Raw genomic sequence first — 22,544 nt, 5'->3', positions numbered from 1 at the left:
AGTCAAAATCATTTGGTTGTTGTTATTTTCAGTAATCTTAAGTGACAAATGAGGCATTTGTTGAATTTTTGCCTTTTCTCTTTGTCCCTCAAAGTGATGAGCAATAAGCATTTTCTGACTGCAGATGCTCAACCAATTGGGAATTAAAATCAGAAAAATAAAGTCACCTAAATATAGACTAAAGCAACCTGCTCTCGGGTATCTGTTTTTTTTAAGATCTTGGACTGAAGTTTTGAATTTGTCTGGTGCATATCTACCAGGCAGTCTTAATTGGACAACTTACATAAAGAATACATAGAGGAGAAATTAACTTCTGTGGTACTGGATGGAGTTTAATTAAGTGGTGGTGTATTTTTATTTATTGATTAGAAACCCTAATGATTCATAGAATCGTAGATTATCCTGAGTTGGAAAACACCCATGGGGTTTGTTGAGTCCAATTCCTGAGTCTTCACCAGTTTGCTTATTGTGTAGCTTTGGTTGCAGTAAATGTTTGATACATTTGACATTGCATCTGATTTTTATTATTACTGCAAAGCCCAGTAGGCTGTTGGTGTCAGCAACAGTCTTAGTTATCATTTTATATATGGTGATATTAAATAAGTCCTTAGCTTCCTTACTTGTAAATGGGAAAAAAACCAACACTAAAGTTGTGACTTAACTGTGCCACAGTTGTAAGGAAAAAAATGTTGTCCCTATAGGACATTTTGTTTACTACAGCTTTCTACACTCTGAGCAAGTAGAAGGGAAGAGCATTGTTTTATGGGCATCTTTTCATTAGGGCTAATGGACAACTTATTTGTAAAATTGCAGTGGAGTGGATACACGGGAGTGATTATGTTTTGCTTCAAAAGATAAAATGCTCCTTTGGTATTTATCACTTCCTCAGTGTGTGCTGATTTTTGTTTCTAGACTGTATTATCTAGGATAATGTGTTTCTCAAATAGCTGTCTGCCATCAGAGAGGCACATGGAGCTGTACGTGAGGATAACCTATGCATTTTGACAGTGGAGGTGTCAGTAACTTAGGAGGAGCTGTAGGGCTGTACCTGACTGATACATGGGCGTTTAAAGATTATGAATCATATATTATGAGTAACACTGGAGTGCTTCTGAGCCAGCCAGCCTGAAAGTGCAGCCAGGTCTAACAAACACTCTAGCACCTGTCTTAGAAAACACCCAATGACACAGCCTCGAAATGCAAATTTTAGACAGTGCACAAGGGGCGTAGTGTTGTGAGCATCTCTGTTCCCTCTGCCATCGGTCATTCACTACTACGAGACTGTATGATGTTATTGTTTGTGACAAGGTCATACCTGGGGGCTTTATTCCTCTAATCTGACTTGGAGCACTTACAGCAGGTGCATAAATTGGGACCTGAAGGCTCACTTTGAAGTCAGTGGAGAGAGAAGAGGATTTTTTGAAGCCATTTATCCCCCTTCACTGAATATAAAAGGAGCCAGGGCTAGCTAGGCTTTTACCCTAGGTTTCTTAGTATTGAGGTGTCTGAGGTTTGATGAATCTGCATCTGGATAGATGTGCCCCTTGGAACCACTCTCTGAGTCTCTCTGCAGAACAGAAGACAGAGCCCATTCCTGCCCGGAGATGCTAACAGGCTTCAGACTGGAAGCAGGGAAGAGACAGCTTTGAGCAAGTGCCCTGTAGTGAAAAGGAGAAGGAGAGGGAGGATGGGTTGCAGCTTTGAAGAGTTTTGTGTTCTGAAGAAGGAAGAGGACTGAGGGAGTCTTCACCGTTAGTGCAGGCTGCGTGGGGAGCTTCCACGCCCCAGAGGCTTTGCAGGATTGGAACCAGGAGATCCTGATCCAGGGATGATTTATTTTAGCTGATTTTCTTTCATTCCATTTTTACAGAAAATATTTTTCTTTTAATGATTCTGTCAGAATCTTTTAATAATCCTATCTCTTTCATAGTTTCTAGAGACAAATAAACTGCTTACACGACACCAAACGGTCAGTGGTCATGGGAAATCAGATTTTTAAAAAAAAAAATTAATTGAAATAATATTGGTAGATTTCATCATATTAGGTTCCAGGACTAGTGAATTCTGACCCCTTTCCCAGACTAGGAATACTGATGGTGTTGAACAGGGACTATTATGAAGTAGCTGAGATCACAAAATAAAGCTTTTCTTTTGCTGTCTTACTCCTACTGAATGCCTCAAACCAGGAGCTCTTGTGGTGATTACTTCAGTCAAGAGGCTGTTTTGCACACAGGGTAAAGAAGGTGCTTTCATTTATAAGGACCTTAACTTGTGTACATATGTATCACCTTGGATGTATCAGTTGGACTGGTTTGTTCAGTAATTTGCGGTAAAAATATCTAGTCACCTTTGTTCTCCATCTACCAAAATCCTCTGTCTACACTCTTCTCCAGCTCTTCCATTGCAGTCTGCAGCTGGCAGTTACAAGATTTGGACTGGTCTTAGAAACTGCTCACCAAAAGCTAACCTTAAACACATATCGTGAACAGTCTCATGTGTGCACTGATAACTGCTTTGTCATACAAAGTTCCTCACAGAAGTTCTGTCTCCTTGTCTAGGAAGCACTGCAGAAAATTCGTCAGAAGAACACAATGAGACGTGAAGTGACTGTCGAGTTGAGTAGCCAGGGATTCTGGAAAACAGGGATACGCTCTGATGTCTGCCAGGTGACTAATCCACAGAGATGTCTGATGTATTTTCTTTCTTGATAGCTGCCATTTACCTCTTGCAAGGGCTTGCTGTGATTCTCGGCAAGTGGAAATGAATACCTTTGCCTCAATAAGACCTGTTGATTTAGGGAACTATTCTAATGTCCTGTGCACCCCCTCCGCACACACACACAAAAAGTTATTTTAAATTTTTAACTTTCTTGCCACTGGTTGATTAGCACAAGGGAGAGGGGTTAGAAATGGCCAGCTGGAGGTTAGGCAAATGTTGAGTCTGGTGTGAAACTCCAAGGGCTTCTTCATCCATCAGTTGGGCTGTTTATAGATATTTTTATTTTAATTTTTAAATATTTTTAAAAAAAACAATTTTACACTGAAGCATGAAAATATATATTTTTTTTCTTGAAAGAAAAGAAAGAAGAAAAAAAAAACCACCACAACTAACTTCTGGATTAAAACAGGTGACCCTCAGTAGGAGGATATCTTTCAGATACTCTGTTTCATTTGCGTAACATCTCCAAGGTACAGATCTCATTCTGAAGGACTTGACAGTCACCAGCTTTGCGATGTGATTAAAAAAATGCGATTTTTATATAACATTGTATTTATAAAATTCAATAGTTATAACAGCCAAATAAATATACTATAGGTATACTTGCATATTTTTTTAGCTGTTGTTTTGGAGATCTTATTTAAGAATTAAATGCTTAAATTATAAATATTAAATGCAGTGCTTAATTAAATTTAATATTAAGTCAACAGTATGAATTATATAACTTTGGGGGTTGCTAGGCAGAGGTATAGGTAGAAATCCCATTGTTATCTTAGAAATCTGCTAAGGCCAAAGGGGAAATTCTAACAGGAGAGAAATGCTAATAACTGAAATTGCTTTTCTTCTGTCTGAAGCCTTTCTTGTGATTCTACTATTGCTTCTGAAGTCGAAGTAAGAGAATAGTGCAATAGTAACTTCTCACATAGCTGAGGAAAATTGCAGCTTTTTCCTAATTTTTTGTTGTGAACTGTATCTGTTTTTACAGGCTAAGTAAACAGTATAAATTTCTAATTTAGTCTGTGTTATTCATAATACCTTCTGTGATTAATCTCTTAATGTCTTCTTGGATATTGCTCTTTCATTTTGCTGTTGAAGGACAGCAAAACACCAAAGAATGATGAAAGTAAAGCTATTTCACGTTTTTGTGCCCATCTGCAGCTGTAACATCTAAATCAGCCAGTTCTGGTATGAAGGTCTTTTGATTTGATTTCTTTGAGAGGCCAAGAGTAGGCAAACTATGTCTGTAAAATGAAAGATTACTGCTGTTGCTACATGCTTTTTCCGAGATTAAAGAAGACTAAAGCTAAATACACATAAATCAACTCTGTGAGCAGAGCTAAAGTGCACTGATTTAAAATTAATGCTTTTAAAAGCATTGCCGTTTAGAAGATTGAAATTCTTTTAAGTAACTCTGATAGCTTATGGTTGCTGTAAGTTCCATGTAGCAGTAGTCACACTGGGCTTTGCAGTGTCAGAAACGAACCACGTGGAAGGGGAGGAAAAAGGATGAGTTGAAATATTCCAGAAATGAAAAATGTCTATGTTCTGCCCAGCTCACTTGAAGTTACCCAGTAGATGAAGTGCATTACTTGGCCACTAAGCTGGGCAGCATTTGCTACTCAGTCTGGCAGGATGGGGCTATGCTCAGAAGATACCACACCCCGCCCCACACCCCCATCATTGCCTGGATTGTTGCTGGTGTGACCTCAGCAGCTCTGTTAAGTGTTCAGGGTGAGGAGAGAAACGATGCATCACAAAATATTTCAGCTCACCAGGGTTTTCTTAGTGTCTTCAGGTCAGGAGCATTTGTCAGCCTGGGGGATGGTGGCAGTAGCTGGGAGCATCTGAGAGAGCCACTGCCTTGCCATGGTAGCTGCAGCAAGAAAAGAACATGTAGCATAGTTTAAATAATATATTTAAAAAAAAAAAACAAACCCAGAAGTTAATCATGTTTATAACCAGATGCAAGTACCAAGGTTATGGGATAACTCCTATAGCTGTATGGTTTCAGGAGACTTTTTTTAATCTCTAGTCATTCTTTAGCCTTATGCAATTTTTAAAGCAGATATTTTATTTTATATAAAGAGACAAATAAATAAAACATCAGAAACATCAAATAGGTATCATCCAATATAATGCATGTTAATTGAATCAATCAAGTGTTTAGTGCCATGAAAGCAGCACTTTCAATATAACTGCAAGAGTCAAATAAAAGACTTTCTATGTGCTCCCAGGGAGATGTCAATTCCTTGTTCACTGCACCACAGCTGATAAAAATCTAAAATTTTATATTTCAGTCCTCAAACTTTGGGCCACGTGTATTGGTTCCTAAGTATAAAGAACATTAAATCTTGCCTGCTAAAACTTTCTGCCAAGTGGTCTGTGCAGTGGGGACTGTACAAGCAGGGGAGCAGAGTTGGCCTATGAAGAAAGTTTGGGTGTTTTTTTTTTTTTCTTGTAATTAATTCCTTTCATGAAGGAAGCCATAGGAAGTGCACCTGTACAGTTCATATGGAGGTAAGAGGAGTGTTCCCTTAGCTTGGAAATTATACAAAGAAAATTCAAAATGAGTGACATGGGAACAAAATAAAATTTCACTTAAACTTACTCAGTTTGCTTGGACTGGTTTTTCAATTTTCTGCCATTCATAGAACCACAGAGTCTTTTTCTTGCTGTTAAGTAATTGCTTCCATGATTACCTTCTAGCCCTGTGTTCAGCTTTCCAGAATTTCAGTCCTTTACTTAAACAAAGTATCGCCATTGGTTATTCTTAACTTCTCAATCTTGTAACATTCACCAATTTGTATTTTCTGCTGTTCTTTCCTTAATTATATGCAGAAATACATAAAATCATTCATTCTGTAAATTAGACATCATCTGCTTTATATGCTTGTTTCTCATGCATCTCTCCGCACTACCATTCTGATAAGCTGTGCTACTCGCTTATTTCAACCCGGATCCATCCAAAGTCATTAGTATTAGTGTAGAATTCCTGCTTTAAAGCACTGAGAGTGAGACTTTCACTGCTGCAACATACAGTTAGTTAAATTTTTATTGAAAATTTCCTCAACAGGAAAACATCATCTGCTTCCTGGATGATCAAACAGCACCCTTTCTGATATTTTTTTAGCACGTTAAGCCAGGAAATGCCAGACTACAGCATTTCAAAAAGCCCTTAATTCTTCCTCAGAAGGAAATGAAGCAAGGCACTAACAACTGTGCTTGAAAAATCAAGTAGCTCCTGTTGTTTGGTGAAAGCTGGCTAATGTGGTATTAAGTGCTTCTTCCCTAACGTTATGAGGCAGAGGGAAATGATCTTTCTTTGTCTTTGGTACCAACCTAAAAGTGCAGGGTGTTAAATGAGAAGGTACAAACACATACCATCGTAGTCAGTTGTAGCTTACTGAAGCTTGATGTTACTGGTGACCAGACAATTTTTTCCCTCATTCAAAATTAACTAGAAGACTGGTTTTCTGTATTTATTTATTTATTTATTTATTCTGAGTGGGGCTGTGTCCCAGTGGGATTATGCAGATGGACAAATCTGATTTAATTAAGTGCCCTGCTGGTGAGGGTTGGGAAACCATTCTTTTTTTTTTTTTTTTTCCTCTTTTAAACCAAAACAGTAAAAGTCAATGTTGTGACAAATGGGAAGTGTTGTTGGATTTATAGCTTAGTCAACTTCTTTCAACTGAAGTTGAATATTTTTCCTTATTGCAATTGTTTTTTAGCATGCAATGATGCTTCCTGTCCTGACCCACCACGTCCGCTACCATCAGTGTCTGATGCATTTGGACAAATTGATAGGCTACACTTTCCGAGACAGGTGCTTGCTGCAGGTAAGACGTGCAAAAAATAAACTACTTGCTCGTTTGTCTTCCTAATATTATTGAGTTTATCCATAATCCTACCTGCTGTGCAAATTTGAGAAATGCACTGCATTGCCACAGCTTGAAATTGCTTGATTACTTGCAATGCAGATCTTTCAAAAGTTTCAGTTATCTAAGAGAATTCTAAATAGAGACATCTATTGTGCACGTAGGCATATACCTCCCTTTGCTCCAGTGGTGGGCCTGAATTTGCTTGTAGTGTGTAGAAAGACAAAAATATGATTACTGAAAAGTCTGTCAGGTACATTACTCGTTATTTTCTTACAAGTTCTTTTTTTAGGTATTTATGAACTATATGATGTTATTCTGCAGATAAGCATACATGCCTTGATTCTTCCTTTTATAGTCTGTTGTTGCCTTTTTATTTTGCATTTCTGGCAAGTGCAAAGGAATTTCCAAACTTCTGTTCAGCTCTTGATTACTATATGATGAAACTTTTGTATTTACAAACAAAGGCAGGAACTGGAGAGGAGAATTTCTTACTGTATTTAAATACATCTGTATGGCATGAAAAGTCATTTAAGTGCATATTTGGAACTGATGAGCTCCAGAAGGCTGACTCTTGGTATAATGGTGCCTTTCCCCTTATGTTTCTTCTGAAGGTATCGAAGGGAAATAGAGACTTCTGTGTAGGATCTCCCCCTGAAATAAGCAGCTCCTCTCTGCACTGACTGGAGCTGAGAAAGATGTATTTTCTCTAAGTCCCAAAAAATGCAGTTTCTGTCTATGTATGGAGACTTTAATCCCAAACTACTTTAAGCAGTGGCTTGCAGAGAAATCTTTTCCTGTAGCTTCTCAGTTTTCTAGAAGTTGGTGTCCAGGGCTGGTCCTACTGAAGGTTACAGTAAACATTGAGCATCTTGTGGGATTTGGTTGTTTGCAGGCTACCTTTTTATTTTTATCTTTCATGTTAAAACTGTGATGGAAATCTTCAAAGCGTTAAGACCAAACACACAAACCAAAAAGCAAATTTCACGTGAAAAGGGGAGAAAGGATAAAATCAAGTGTCAACATTAGTCAAATTAATGTTTGGTTATAACAAAAGTACTTTTTAATGCTTGATCCCTATGCATATTTGTTTAAAACCCACAAACTTGTCCCAGAAGAGGAGCTTTTAAAAATATATATAGCAACAGTCACCTAGGCATAGGCAATTTTAGATATGTAATTTTGCATTGTTTTTTACCTGTTTCATGATGATGTATTCTTTTTCAAGCACAGGCTGGGCAAGAAAGGTTATTCTAATTTAACTATTCAGAGAAATTGTAATGTGTCATCAAGTTCAGATGGCACAGAAGCTGAGTGTGGGCAATTATGACAAACTTAATATTAGTGAGGAACTAAAAAGGACTTGGAGAAAGTTCTTAAATTGTTGATTAAATATAATTGTATGCTCTAAAATAACAAAACTAAACTTCTCTAAGTCTTGTGTTAGGAAAGGCACAGCCAGTGTTTCAGTGAACTACTGGAATGAATGTCTTTGCTCACAGCCTGCAGCACCCAGTCCTGCAAGTGTTTCAGAAGTAACTTTCTGCAGCCTGACTTTGCCAATGTATCTCTTGTCTTATATATAAGGTGTGTGTTGACATAAATTTATACATGCAATATTATACATTCAATATATTTTAGGTGTGTATGTATAAAGCAAGAGAAGATGCATGAGTTTGCAGGATGGAGTCATAAAAGCTAGGTGTAGCTCTATTTTCTGCTGCCACTTTTGTAGTGGCAGTGTCGGCAGCAGAGAGTAAGCTTTTAATAATGCTAGGTGCATGTAAAATGTAAAAAAATAAAAAACGTAAAGCAGAAGACTAATCCTGCCATTGCTGGTCACTTCCAATTGAAGACTGGCCCTGAATAGCCGTAAGAGAAAGAGTTCTTCTGTGAATAACTGTGCCAGAGATAACACACTTATGTTCAGCTTTTTTGATAGGAAAGTCATACAGATATTTAAATAACCAAATAGACGAATGGTTGAGAAGCTCTTCTAGTTGATCATATTTTTAATATGAATATTTATGCTGCAATGTGAGAATGAGTATATGTTTAAATAAGCAAATGTACTGAAATCAGGTCAGCAAAGCTGGTAAGCAAAACTGTTAGGGCAAATTGACAGTTCATGCTTTTTTCTCTTCTAAACTAATTTTTCTTTAAAGAAAAAAAAAACTATTGAAAGTTAATTAGTTAAACTGATGATTGAGCATAAATGTTGCTTCTTTCTGACATCTGAAATAGTACATCCTACATTTAAATTGCTGGAACCAAGCGACTAATTGACGACATCACTTTGTAGCCTTTCTTCAAACTGAAAAATAACAATTATCAGCTACAAGTGTAAGATATTTTTTTTCTTACATTTGCAAAAATACAACTAAAACTTTTTTTTCTTGTATGTGCTACTTTATAGCTTGCCATGACTCATCCAAGCCATCACTTAAACTTTGGAATGAATCCGGATCATGCCAGAAATTCCTTATCCAACTGTGGGATTCGACAGCCAAAGTATGGAGACAGAAAAGTTCACCATATGCACATGAGAAAAAAAGGTATGCTGGTACACCACTACTATTTTTCTCTCACCTCACACTTAATCAGTAAAAAAAAACATTATTATTTTGTTGGCCATTGTTCTTCTGAGAGATCCGTTCAGTGGATTTCAGTGGTTATACACAGACACCAGTGAGATCTTTCTAAAAGACTGGGTTTTGCAAATTAGTTAACAAGAGTTGAGAAAAAGCAAGGATAATAAATGGGAGGGTGTATTTTGTTTGATTTTTGGCAAGTATTTTTTTTCAGTTTGCTTCTCAGCACGGTGAGCAAACTGGAGGAAATTTTGTAAAAATGTGTTGTTAATGGGAAATGTGATCTGTCTGCTGCAGAATATTCCTTACCCCTTCAAAGTATATTCAGTAGTAATGATGTAAATTGTTTATTGTTTATGTAATGCTTGGATTGTCTTTTTCATGCAAAGATGATAGTTTTTTTGGCTCTCTGAATGCTAAAATACAATAGTATTGTAATGGGATCATGGTCAGTTAGACAGAGAGCATCTGAAAGGATTATAGTTGCTGTAAGTAGATCTTGTAAATAACAGGATGATCTTGTGTATAGCAATTACAAAATAACATTTTGAGTAATTATTTTCTAATCCTATTCAAATTGAGTTAGTAATTGTTTATTTACTAGTACTTTGTTTATATTCCTAGGGATAAACACCCTGATAAATATTATGTCACGTTTGGGACAGGATGATCCAGCTCCTTCAAGGTAATGAAAATAATTGTTTGCAAGTAGGGAAACTGTTGCAGAGAGAGATGTTTTCTTGAAACAACCAACTTAACATCAGCAACAGCTTTGGCAAATAGTTGAAATGAAAAGTCATTTTGAATTGACTTCTTTATTGTGAAGATGTGCTGAACCTCTGTTAGCAGTGACATAGTAAATGTGTGGTCGTGCCTGCAGAAAACTCTCGAGGAAGATATTAACAGATAATCCTATCATTTTTGTTTATCCTTGCAATGAGGAGGACTAGAAGGCTGCCTTTTTGCTTTCTGAAGAATGAAAAATAAGATTTGTTGTTACCGTTATCATTGCTATAAATTGGATTCTCCATCACATTTCCTCACAGCAGTGGTAGGCATGGCACCTTGTTAACATTTGTGATACCGAACGTGGGCTTCGCTGATTTACTGGTCCAATTTAAAGACATATGCAAAAACAGCTGAGGACAAAAAGCTGAACCATTAGTGCTGTAGTGTAATAGTCTGCAAATGACCACTATGAATTTTGTGCAAATAAATACTGTCTAAGATGTGGTTCATAGCAATAGGCACCATATTTAGCTAACGTGAATTAACGAAGTTCATAAGGCTAATGCAAGAAGCAGTTCTATGTGAAATCCCCTAAATGCGTGAAGCAGAAGGCAGAGTGGTTTTCAGTTAACTAGTGCTTTAACTGGGTCTTTTAAGGCTCATCATTTTGGAGGAATAGGAGAAGTTGAATTCCAAATAAATCAGTGTTGCAGCATTCCCCAAACGCAGTTTGAGCTAGACCATGGCCCTGCCTTTGACAGTCCGCCTCAAGCTGTCCCGGTGCGGGGTGGCGCAGGCCCCGCTCCCCGCTCGCTGCGGGAGGCCCTTGCAGACACTCGTTGCTGTGGCAACCGGGGTCAGCTGACTGGTCATGTGCACCCGTGGGGAGGGGTGGGCAGGTCAGGTGACCCAAACTGACCAATGGGGTCTGCCCGCCGGCTGCCATGGGCGGCATGGGAGCTGAGGGGTCAGGGGGGTCGGGTTGGCTCCTCTTTGAGGGAGGGCTCCTTTTCCCAGACCTCTTCTTCTTTGTGTCGGCTTCAATGACTGACATCTAAGGAGGACCCTGTCAGTTTGTCTACCTTTGATCCCAATTTGTGGGTTCCTGAAGGGAGATCTGGAATCCAGTTCCCACTCACTGAGTCCAGTCTGGAACTTTCCCAGTGCCTGCCAGTGACATCTCCCTGGGAGCTTGATATAGAATCATAGAATCGTCTAGGTTGGAAGAGACCCTTGGGATCATCGAGTCCAACCATCTACCCTACTCTACAAAGTCCTCCCCTACACCATGTCCCTTAGCACTGCATCTAAACGGCCCTTAAACACAGCCAGGGATGGTGACTCCACCACATCCCTGGGCAGCCTGTTCCAATGCCCTATCACTCTTTCGGTGAAAAATTCTTTCCTAATGTTCAATCTAAACCTACCCTGTTGGAGTTTGAAGCCATTCCCTCTCGTTCTGTCACTAATTACCTGCGAGAAGAGACCAGCACCAACCTCTCTACAGTGTCCTTTCACGTAGTTGTAGAGAGTGATGAGGTCTCCCCTAAGCCTCCTCTTCCTCATACTAAACAGCCCCAACTCCCTCAGCCGCTCCTCATACGATTTGTTTTCCAGCCCCCTCACATGGGGGCTTTTATATGTATTTATATATACTGTATTTATCTAATTATTTCATTTTTATTTTATTCTTAATATTTTGTTGAAGTAGCTCATTTTTTTTCTAAACTCATAACTTTCTTTATCTGTTTTTTTCCCCTCTTCAGAGCTAGAGGTGGGGGAAAGTATCTATTGATTCGTTTGGGCCGCATTGGCCAATGGCCACAACACAAGCTTATTTCGGCCGCCTTAAGATAACGTGAGAGAAGGCTAAATTGCATTAATTCTCACAAAATAACACACAAATATAACATCCCACTTCTGAGAGATCTGTGTTTTTCACTGTTTTGCTACACAGAGGAGAGTTGTAGTATTGCTCACCCTTTACTGTTTTACACAGCAGAGGTACTGGAATGCTTTCAGCCCGTGACAGAGGCCTGCTATTTCAGAAATTAGATGAACTCTGTAATTCTTGGGGGAGTGCAAATTACAATAAAAGCTGATTTTGGAGGAAACAAAACTTTCTGCAAAACAAAAGTCAGGAGCAGTGACAGACGAAAAGGAAAACACCGGGAATATAAGGTTCTACTAACTTAACGGCATCTTTGAATGCATCTTCTTATACAGCCATTTTTTCTTTTGAGCTCTAAGGAAGTTACAGAAATTATAGCATAAAGATGCTATAAAACCAAAAGTACTTAATCCCTTGTAGCTCTGCCATGCCACCAAAGCTGTTGTAGAGTCATCACACCCTGCAGGTGTTGATGTTAATTACCTACACTTCCCTAGTTGCATGCACTAGACTGAAGACAGGCAGTTTGTTTCAATCACCTGGTGCCCTCTGATGGACAAAAAAAACCCCCAGCCTCAGTAGGTAGTTGCACATGGGCCAATAGACTTGTTTCCTTTCTCCATTTCTTATGCTCTGACAGTAGCTCAGAATTAAATATATAGAAGTATGAAAATGTATTTCAAAGGTGGTGGTGCGAGTCCTGAGTTTCAAGATTCAGGGGATTGTTACTCTGTTTTGTAAAGAATTGTTACCAGAGAGGGTGGGGGAACCTGCAAGAATGTCTATCATTGCTGATTAGCAATCAGCTCTGATTTGTTCTATTTTAATTGTATTGTGTAAATAACCAGCATGTGTTACTTAGCTAATAATAAACCTTAAAATGCCTTTTTCAGGATTAACCACAATGAACGTTTAGAATTTCTGGGAGATGCAGTGGTGGAGTTCTTAACGAGGTAAATGGGGAATTCTTCAACAGTTCTCACCTTTGTATGTTATTGTTGTACTGTTGGGCTTATTAAGCTTTGCAGTGTCTACTTTATGACTGTGTATGTTTGCAGTCCTGCCTTATATTTAGAGCTGCACGTCTGCACACAGCTCTCTTGAAAATTCCTTCAGTTCTGATGATACAACAAGGAAGATTACAAAATGAAAAGCTAGAGTTTCTGTTTCATGGAGTGCAATTTTAACTAGATTGGGGTTAGAGAGATTATTCAGCTACAGACAAGTTGAACTTTGTACCCTTTTTTTAAAGGATTTTTCTTAGCATGCCATTTTGTTTCCATGGGTTCCTTTTCTCTAGTTGCAAGTGAAAAGCATTTATTGGTAATACGGAATGTGTTCCAGTTCTCAATATTTCCAGTTATTAGGGCTGTAGCTTCCTTAATGTCTGTACGTAAATAAAATAGTTGAGCACACATGTAATTTATTTAGAAGTAATAACAAAAAAACCCCACAGTTCATCAAAAATTGCTGCAGCTTTGGTCTGTTTTGTGTATCCTGAAATCAGTGAACAGTACAGGGATATTATCAGTTACCTCCATTGGATTTTCTTACCTGAGTACCAGAGTCAGGCAGTTTGCACAAAATAAAGATTATAATCCATTTTCAGCTGCTTTGTTCTAAAGCTTCTCTTTAAGCAAGTTTCTTAGGTGAGTATCAGAACCACCCCTGGATCTTCAGCCTCTACTAGCCAGTAGCTACTCAGTATTCAAAGCTATTGGTCTATAAAGGTCTCCGCTGCCCTTAAAACCCATGGCCTTTTCTCTCATACAGCAGTACAAGCTGATAAGATGGAAGACTTGCTGATTAAAGTGTCTTGTATTTTTCATTGTCATTGTTCATCAAGCATCAGTTGACTTTCTGAGCTAACTTTTGTCTCAATTCAGAAAAAACTGAGCTACATTTCTGTTCAATAGAGCATGTAAGCACCTATTTAAGGCTGAATTTTTTTTGTAACTCTTAACTTCAGGTCTCTGCTTTTGTGAATTATGATGCTTGATTAGATTACCTCTAAGTTTTATAGCATTTTTGCCCTTAAGTAATGTTGCATCCATCTGCACTTTTCTCCCTGTGTACTGGGTTAATAAAATATTTTCATAATTAGTGCTATCCACACCCTTATTTGTGGGGTGTTGAAAACCTGGTCTGTATTAACTTCTTTCCTACACGGGTTAGAGTCATATATGAAGACACTCAGCATCTTTTCTCCTTTACTCAGATCTTGGTTGGATCAGTGAATTACTACTTCATTTTATTTCTGTTTTATGAAGTATCTTTTTTGCATGACTACAAATATCATTAAAGGCAGTTGAAAGCCTCTGATTTTTACTCTTTTTTTTTTTTTTTTCCTGTGCTATTAATGACTTTGCAAGTTTGATAAATACAGACTGTTCAGCTCTATTCTTTGGCTCCGTTAGCATCTGTTAAAGTACTGTAAGAAACTTGTAGAAAAAATATCCTGAGTGGTGGTCCAGCCTGAATCAGTAGTAAAGCACTGCATACCTGTGGCATGGCTTTTCTTAATGCTGACAGTTCTCTTGTGCTTTAGTCCTCAGCACCCTCTAGGTGTCAACCTTGCTGAACCCACTGCTCCAGATAGATAGAAACCCTCAGATGAGGGAAATGCCTGTCGTTGAGGGATTGAGAAGTTAGGTGCTGCCCAGTAGAGAAACAGCACTCTTCCTCACTGCTTCCAATGCTAGCCAGTCAAATGTTATTGAGCTTTGTTTTAATGTTTGCTTCTTTACTTCAAGCCAAGTTGCCACATTGGGAGGGAACCTGTATTACCAGCTAGGATCCGAGGGAAAGGCACACGGGGTTAAACTTTAAGCAAATGCTGACAGCATCTGATTTGATTTTTGTTTTGCCAGTGTCCACTTGTACTACCTGTTTCCCACCCTGGAGGAAGGAGGACTGGCTACGTACCGCACTGCCATCGTACAGAACCAACACCTGGCCATGTTGGCTAAGGTACAGTTTTATACGGCTCTGTATTTGACACCCATAGGTAGGATACGTGGGTTGCTTCTTGAGGGATCTGCCTGCTTTGAGTATCAGTGTCTTTACTGTGTTTTGTGTATGGGATTTGGGATACAGGAACTATTTGCAAACAGATTTTAAAGATGAAGTAGGAGTTAGTGTTTTCTCCAAACCCTGCTTTTAGTAAGAGTAATTTTTGCAGGTAGAAGGATAAGATTTTAGGTTACCCATGTTGAATGTGTGTCTATATTTACCTTAAACAGGTAATGAAGTTGTAGAAACGTAGTGGGAAAAAAAAAAAACACAACCAAACAAACTAGTTGCTTATAAAAGGATTTCCTGATGGAATATGTAGGGAGAACATGGCAGCAGGTGCTAGAGAAAGTGGGGAAAAAATCATTTTGTCTGCTCCTTAACCTATGCAGTCCTTTTCAGATTCACTGTGAAGGATAACTGTTAGAAAGGATTCTTGCAAAAGTTGTATTGTCTCATGGGAAATACTGAGGTGCCTCTGAATTTTATTTCATTTAATTCTGTGAATGACAGAGCTTTTTACATTTCTACATGATACTGGTGGGCGGGAATATGATATAGAAAGGTGATTAAGTCTCTGTTCGTAGATAACTTGGTATTCCCTTATTCATACTTGATTATGTTAGCCTTTTTTTATAAAACAGTCTTAGGCTTACTGATGTAATGTATTAAGCTGTGCATGCATGCGCACACACACGTCCATCTGCTGTGTGCTGCTTATAATTTTCAAGTGCTCTTTTAATCTTCTCTGTTCATATTCACGCAATAATTTAAACAAGCATATCCAATCTTGAGATTTTGACAAAAACTGCATGATTTCTAACGTGATCTTTTTGCTCAGTTCTCCAGAGAGGCATAGGGTAGGGAGTGAACACAATCATTTTCCTTCAAAGTGTTCTTTAACGATTTAGATAAGCATGAATTGATTGAAATGTTTCAAATCAGAGTTTTGTTTACAAATATGATACTGAGCTGCCTGACATTTGAATTCATGTTACTATTTTAAAACCTGGATCAAGAAAGCTCATATATTCTTAAAGCCCTGTTCAAGCCCTTACCATTGTACATGAACAATTTTTGAAATTTTTTGTTGCAACATTTTTTAAACTGTATTTATTTATATCAGATACAATGTAAATATTCCATATCTATACATTCCTGATTTCCCAACCTACCTTTTTTCCTCTCATATACCTTATACAGTGCTCCTTGTTTCATCCCATTTAATTATCCACTGCAGTGTCATGCTGTATTCAGTTTGCTTAATAGAATTTTCAACTCCTTAACTTCTCTTGTGCATGTGGAATGTTGTTTTAATTGAGAAGCAACCGATAAATTTCTGTAGCTCCTAAGCAACATTGTAGCAGCAGTTTTAAAAATAATCTGAAATATGTTATGATCAAAAAAAAATGAGAAGCAAAACACATGCAAAAAAACCTGAATCCAAACTTGAAAATGGAGATGAGCCATTGGAGGCTGGGGAGATGCACCAAGACCCAAACAATACTGATAACATGAACAAGTGACAATAATCTGTAAGGAGTTTAAATTCTATATAAAACAATTAATATTCTACTTTTATGTTGGCCGTAATGAGTGCTCCCCGTAATTTATCAAGTGCAGTGGAACATCATAAATGGTAATTCTCTGTCTTCTGGAGCAGTGAATAGGCTCCAATTCATTGAAAATGGAAGACTGCTTTTTTCCAATTGAAATGTGTCTAAACCATGCACCTCAAACAACTTAGTCTCCACTTTTACTTCTTAAATGTACTCCAGGAGGATGAAGTTGAGAGTTAATGACAAATTAGTCACTAGAACCTTATAACCAGTTGGGAAGAACCTATTCTCACACGAACTTTGCAAGATGCACAAATCTCTTATTTAAAAATCTCAATAATGGTTTTGTGTCAAAAAGATGAATATGTAAAGAGAGCCCAGTAGCTCTTGCCTGCATTTCTATAGCAGAATTATCATATATTATACAGGATATCTGACTCACTACCTGAGATTCTGACTGGCAAGCAGAACTGTGATTCAGGCAACAGATGAATATTAATGATGTGCATTTGAAAGGAAAAAGAAAGCTAGGTGGCACTGCAGATTAAAATATCAGTCTTCTGCTTGCACTGCTTTTGTTACTGCCACCTGTTGATGCTCTTTAAGGAAAAAGCCTCTGGATTCTGTCTACCAGAGTTTCCTCACTGTTCTACTTTATCTTCTTGTAGGCAAAATCTTTTTCTTTAGTGTTAACTCCCCTTCCTTTGAATGTCCCTTTGGCATTTCTGAAGCCAAGTCACATGAGGGCAAACTATCAGCAAGAAACACAGCACGTTGCACCATCCAGCTGGTGTCGGGCTATTTTTCTGTCACACCCTCAGCTCTCCTCTTGAACTCATTCCTAAATCTCACTAGTAACGTGTTTTGATCTAGCTTTCCTTGACAATTTGGTTTGATAACTCTTAGCTTTCCCACACTATCACACTCTAGTTGCTTGTCTCTGCTAAACAAATGTGAAGTCTTCTAATTTTAGCCTATGTCTGAACTGAAACCATGGAGAAAAGTTTTAAAGTTCCCTCAAACCCAGTTGCTGCATAGTAATAGCATAATTGAATTCTAGTGACTAGAACTGGTACTCTGATAATTCTAAAGCTATGCTTTTGGCTCTTTCTACTTATTCTGCAGAAGCTGGAACTAGATCGATTCATGCTTTATGCTCATGGTCCAGACCTTTGCAGGGAATCAGATCTCCGCCACGCCATGGCCAACTGCTTTGAAGCCCTGATAGGTAAAGCATGTCCATTTGTGTGTGCAAACAGTTATGTTTCAATATGTCTACGTGCCATGATGACTGTGATGGAGGAGACGTGGGTCTGTGTTAAGTAGAGTTAGTAAGGGTAGGTGATAGTAAAGCTTCTTAAATCTTCTTTGTCTCGTCCCATCTCCTGCACACATGCTGTCTGTATAACGTGATGAGTGTGCCGTATTACAACGAAAATCTCATCTTCTGTATCCTGCCTCCCACACACTGAGATGCACCCATTCATACCATTGTGGCACAGCTCTTCTCTCTGTCACCGTAGAATTCCACCTCCTGTGCACCGCCATGGCCTGCTACCTGCAGTCATCTGTGGGTTGTGGTTCAGTCACCGTGGCCAGGCAGGAAGAGCGCAGGCTCTCTCCTTCCAATAGTACATGTGCAGACTGGAAAAATGTGGAGTCCCACTTCAGCCCTGAATTTTAAACTCTGCAGCTTGCTTTCTGAATGCACCAGCCACTCCCAAAAAAGTCACCAGCCTGCTTCCTCTGTGCCCTACTAACCTTCTTCTGGTGACATGTGACGTTTGCCAAGTAAATATTTTTTGGTCTTTGCATTTTCCTTATAAATAAAAAGCATGGCTGTATGCCCTGGCTGGTGTAAAAAAACTACCAAAACCCTCTAGGTGAGGATGAAGGGGAGTTGTATCAGATTTGCTGTTGGGCACTGAGAGGCTGATTAGTGACTGGCTGTACTAGTTGATAAATTTACGTTGGAGAAGAAGTCAGGACTGCCTGACCAGTTAACAAATATCAAGCAGTAAGGTGGAAATCTAATTCGTTGTATCCATACAAGCCCTAGTTTAAATAACATATTTTTATAAAACGTTACTTGTGTGAATACACAAAGGAAACTAAATCTCACTGATTTGGCTTCATAGTCATCCAAATGTACTGTACATGATAATAGCTATGGGAAGGGTTTAGCCCTGATCCAAGCCTTTACATATTGTACAAGCTCCTAAAGCATTTTGTCCTGCTTTGAAAAACAGATCACGGCTGGCTTTAGATGTCAGCAGTTCTGTGCATTCTGCCTTGGGCCAAATTGCATTTCATCTTATCAAGAAATAAGATTTGTCTTTAACTCTATTGTGCTTTCCATGAGTGCTTTGATCTTTAATTTAAAGATAAAAAACAAACAGAAGAGGAACACTACATATGTATGTATGGCGTTGTTCATGTACTTCAGCTTGTGTAGGATGTAATGATGACTGTTTGGCAAGCACTGATATTTTCTAAGAGAGCAGGCTTGCTGTTTAACCTCCAATACAAAGTTGTTCACAAAGTTAATTGAGCAATAAGGTTTTGTCAGGGCTATAGCTGAAATCTGGGAGCTTGTTAAGGGACTATAAAAGTATAGGTGGGGTCTGGAGCTCCTACTTGAGAACCTTTGTAAAAATCTGGTGCTTCTGCCCTGCAATGGAAATAATAACCAAAAGTATAAGCAGGCTGCCTGGGACCTGTTTGAAATTCTGTGCTCTCATAATGTGCCTCTGGCAAGATAGGCTTATAAACCCCCAAACTGTTCTCCAAAGAGTCCAAAGAAAGGAGTTGACCTAGTGAGGAATTAAAAGGAAAGAGGAGGAGAAAGAAACAGCAAGGCAAACAATGTTCTCCCTGTATGTGGGAACATCGACTCCCTTTCTCTGTGTTCTTCATGTAGCTGCGTATTCCCTTTGCTTTTATACAGTTGTGCTTACAAGAACTAGTTTGAGGTTTTCAGAAGCCCTCCTGTAAAGAGTATCAAAAGACAAAATGTTGATACTGAATTTATAAAGTGCCTGTGCAGATACAGGGTGTATATGGTACACACAAAAAATACAATATGCTAGCACAAGTTTTGCAGAGCTTGTTACTAAGGGGCATGTGGAGAGCTAGCTACTGAAGGCTCTATGTGCAGCTAAAAAAAAAAAGGTACCACAATCTCCAGAAATTTAGAGATGCAGAGGTGCAGTTTCCAGTTCAGGCAATATATTATTGTGATACTGGGGAGATACTGAGGTTGGGGATAGTCCTGACACATTGTTTATATGCAGAATGTAATGTTGAAAGTACAGAATATTTATTAGTATGAAAATTATTTGCTAGCTATTGAAATGTATTTTCTGCCTTTCACTATCTACGTATATGGTGTAGTTAGGTGATTACAGGAAATTACTTGTAGAAATAGATTGCTTCTAGCCTAATTTGTTTAAACCTTGCTCTTTGGATGCATCATTTCCTACCACTGATTTAGCTATTTCAGGTTTTTATGTGCGTTTTATGACCATTGATTTATATTGGTGCTTAACCTGCTTTAAATTTCTCAAAAAAATAGGTATTACTACAGAAAGCACACTTTTAAAAAATAAATGCATTGGAGGTGGAGAAGGCAGAGATCTTTGACTCTCCTGTGCTTAGTAATTTTGTAAGTACTAATGCATTATTGACCTTTGACTATTTGGTCCCTTCATGCAGGAGCCGTTTATCTGGAGGGGAGCCTAGAGGAAGCAAAACAACTATTTGGACGTTTACTCTTCAATGACAAGGTATTTATTGAAAATAACTATATAAAAGATATTCTTTCTTGTCTATTGCTTTACTTGAGGATCACAAATGAACGGGGATACAGCTGTTGTACTTATTTCTTGGAAACTAAACGTAGCATAGTGTGTTCAGAACAGCAAGCTGCACTGGTTCAGACAAAAAAATTATGATATTTCTTTAGGTGTGCTGTTTTTAGGTTGGCTTAGGTAGGGAAGGGCAGGTGGCATGGGACACCTGCAGACTTCCATGCCAAGTGCTGCTCTAAGGGGTGCTGTGGATCCAGGCGGCATGCTGTGGGGATGTGATGCATATGTAGATTGACTGTTGCTGTTTCATCAGTTAAATCCTCCCACTCCTAAAATTTTTAAACCTATCTTTCAAAAAAAACTTCATCCAGTGTTTACCCAATTGCATAATTCAAGTCTGATCTATTCTTGCGTACTGTATCTTAGATCGATATTAGTTGGAATTTGTCTCATATAAGGGCTGAGGAAAGTAAGCAGTACATACTGCCAGGACAATACACGTGGCAGTGGTGAGGGGATGAATTATACATTATTTTCCTTCTTGAAAGTCTCTGAGTCTGTGAAATGACAAAGCTTATTAGAAATAAAAGTATTTTGAAGCCTATTGTAACTCAGTGTTTATTTGCTGCTCAGTGCCTGTAGTGAAGGAAGCCTATATGAAATAGAAGAAAATAAGTGGGGTTTTTTTTCTCTTTAGTTCTTGCCTTTGGTGAAGTCAAACTTGCTACTGAGGAGTACTTGCAAATAAAGTTAGTCCTGAGGCTTAAACAAATCTTTTTCTTCCTTTAACCACTTTTTATTTGGTTCAAGGATTTTTCCACCTCTTTGACACCAGCTAATTGGGAGAACTACAGGCAGTTTGAACAGCAAATACACGATTTTAAAAATTAGTTTGCTAGCACTATTGAATTTGCAATAAGCAGAGTCAGCATCTGAAATAGTTCAGTATTTCAAGTAATGACATTTTATTTAGTACTGTGGAATTTGTTAAATGGCTCCCTTGAGCATTAAAGGCATCTCTCAATGTTTGCAGGACCTGCGGGATGTATGGCTTAATTATCCACTACACCCACTCCAAGTAAGTGTATCCCTTTCTGTAATAAATTTCATAGCTCTCTTTTATTTTCAGGGATGCTTTTCCATAGGTTTCCATTGTAATGACGTCTCAGAAATTGTGCTAAAAAGTAGTCAAAGGAGAATGTATATTTGCCTGTGTGTTTGATTTTGGGTTTGGTGTTTTGGTTTTTTTTTAATGAGTGTCTGTCTCTGAGGATTACTCATTCACCTTTCCTTGGCTCGTGTTTGATATATAACTGTGCTATATGATAAATCTAGTGAGAGGTAATATTTTGGCAGCTTCTTGTTCATATTCTTGAAGTTGGGGGGAAAAGGGTACAAAACCAATCTATATACATATTTTGTTAACCTGAAATTGACTGAAACCTTAATAGTAGGAAGGTATGTTAGTTGAATGGAATAAGTGTGATTCTGATTTGTGTGTGTGTGCAATGATAGCATGGTTGTTCCAGAAGCTTTAATACCAAGTAAGCACTAAAATTAGTCTGGAGGCTAATTGATCCTCTATATATTGGAGTTAGTTGTTTGGAGGCTAATTGATCCTCTATATATTGGAGGATACAACTTCACAAGTTGTTAGTTTACAAGGCTGGAAGTTGGGAGAATGGTTTCCCAGTCCTTGTTTCCTGACTGAATTTTGAGAGAGACCTAGAACTACTCACAGAGCCTCTCTGCACTGTAATTCCTTGTCTTCACAGTGAACATGGTAGCATTTTCCAGGTGTGCAGGGGTGCTGCAAGAATAGCTGTATACAAATTTTCATGCAGTCAGTTATTAAGGTTTTCGGGGTCATACGGACATCTGGGAGGTTTCTTTTGTCCAACCAAATCTGATGTTTTGTGCAGTCAGTTTGATTCCTTTGAAACTTTATATAAGCACACCTTTCCAGCAGAAGGTCACTTTGAGGCCTCCATCTGAAATGCCTCATGTATTTGTACCGATTTTGCAAGGGGTACATAGACAAAATCCTAAGCAACAGATCAGTGCGCATGAAGCGTTTTTACGACCAACTCTCTGTGAATGTGGATAGGCAAGAGTCTTAATGGGAAGATAAACTTTTGAGATTTAGCACCAGATATCCTGAATGCTGGCACAAGCTCCCAAGAAAATTCTTCTTACTCTGGATTTCTTTCTTTTCTCTCACTTTATTTTGTTTTAAACTTTTTATCTCTGCTTTCACAAAGAAGACTTGGACTCTGCTTAGAGATTGGAGACAGTTTGTATGCAACTTGTCATTTCTTAGTAGTACACTGACTTCTGTGATGAAAATGTATTCTCTT

General features: G+C 38.4%; 1 protein-coding gene across 2 annotated transcripts in view; it reads left to right on the top strand.

Annotated features, from left to right (window-relative positions):
* Positions 1-22,544, top strand: part of DROSHA (drosha, ribonuclease type III) — a 70,894-nt gene that overhangs the window by 31,671 nt on the left and 16,679 nt on the right. For both annotated transcript variants that reach the window (XM_014940914.1, XM_014940913.1), the window contains exons 16-24: positions 2,559-2,666; positions 6,450-6,557; positions 9,013-9,151; positions 9,812-9,872; positions 12,701-12,760; positions 14,678-14,777; positions 17,504-17,606; positions 20,093-20,163; positions 21,221-21,265. In XM_014940914.1, the coding sequence (XP_014796400.1) occupies positions 2,559-2,666; positions 6,450-6,557; positions 9,013-9,151; positions 9,812-9,872; positions 12,701-12,760; positions 14,678-14,777; positions 17,504-17,606; positions 20,093-20,163; positions 21,221-21,265 (795 nt within the window). The remainder of the gene's footprint in view (positions 1-2,558; positions 2,667-6,449; positions 6,558-9,012; positions 9,152-9,811; positions 9,873-12,700; positions 12,761-14,677; positions 14,778-17,503; positions 17,607-20,092; positions 20,164-21,220; positions 21,266-22,544) is intronic.

This window comes from Calidris pugnax, unplaced genomic scaffold (assembly GCF_001431845.1).
Source record: "Calidris pugnax isolate Ruff unplaced genomic scaffold, ASM143184v1 scaffold8, whole genome shotgun sequence".
NCBI classification, from domain to species: Eukaryota; Metazoa; Chordata; class Aves; order Charadriiformes; family Scolopacidae; genus Calidris; species Calidris pugnax.
This window is presented reverse-complemented; position numbering and strand designations above follow the sequence as displayed.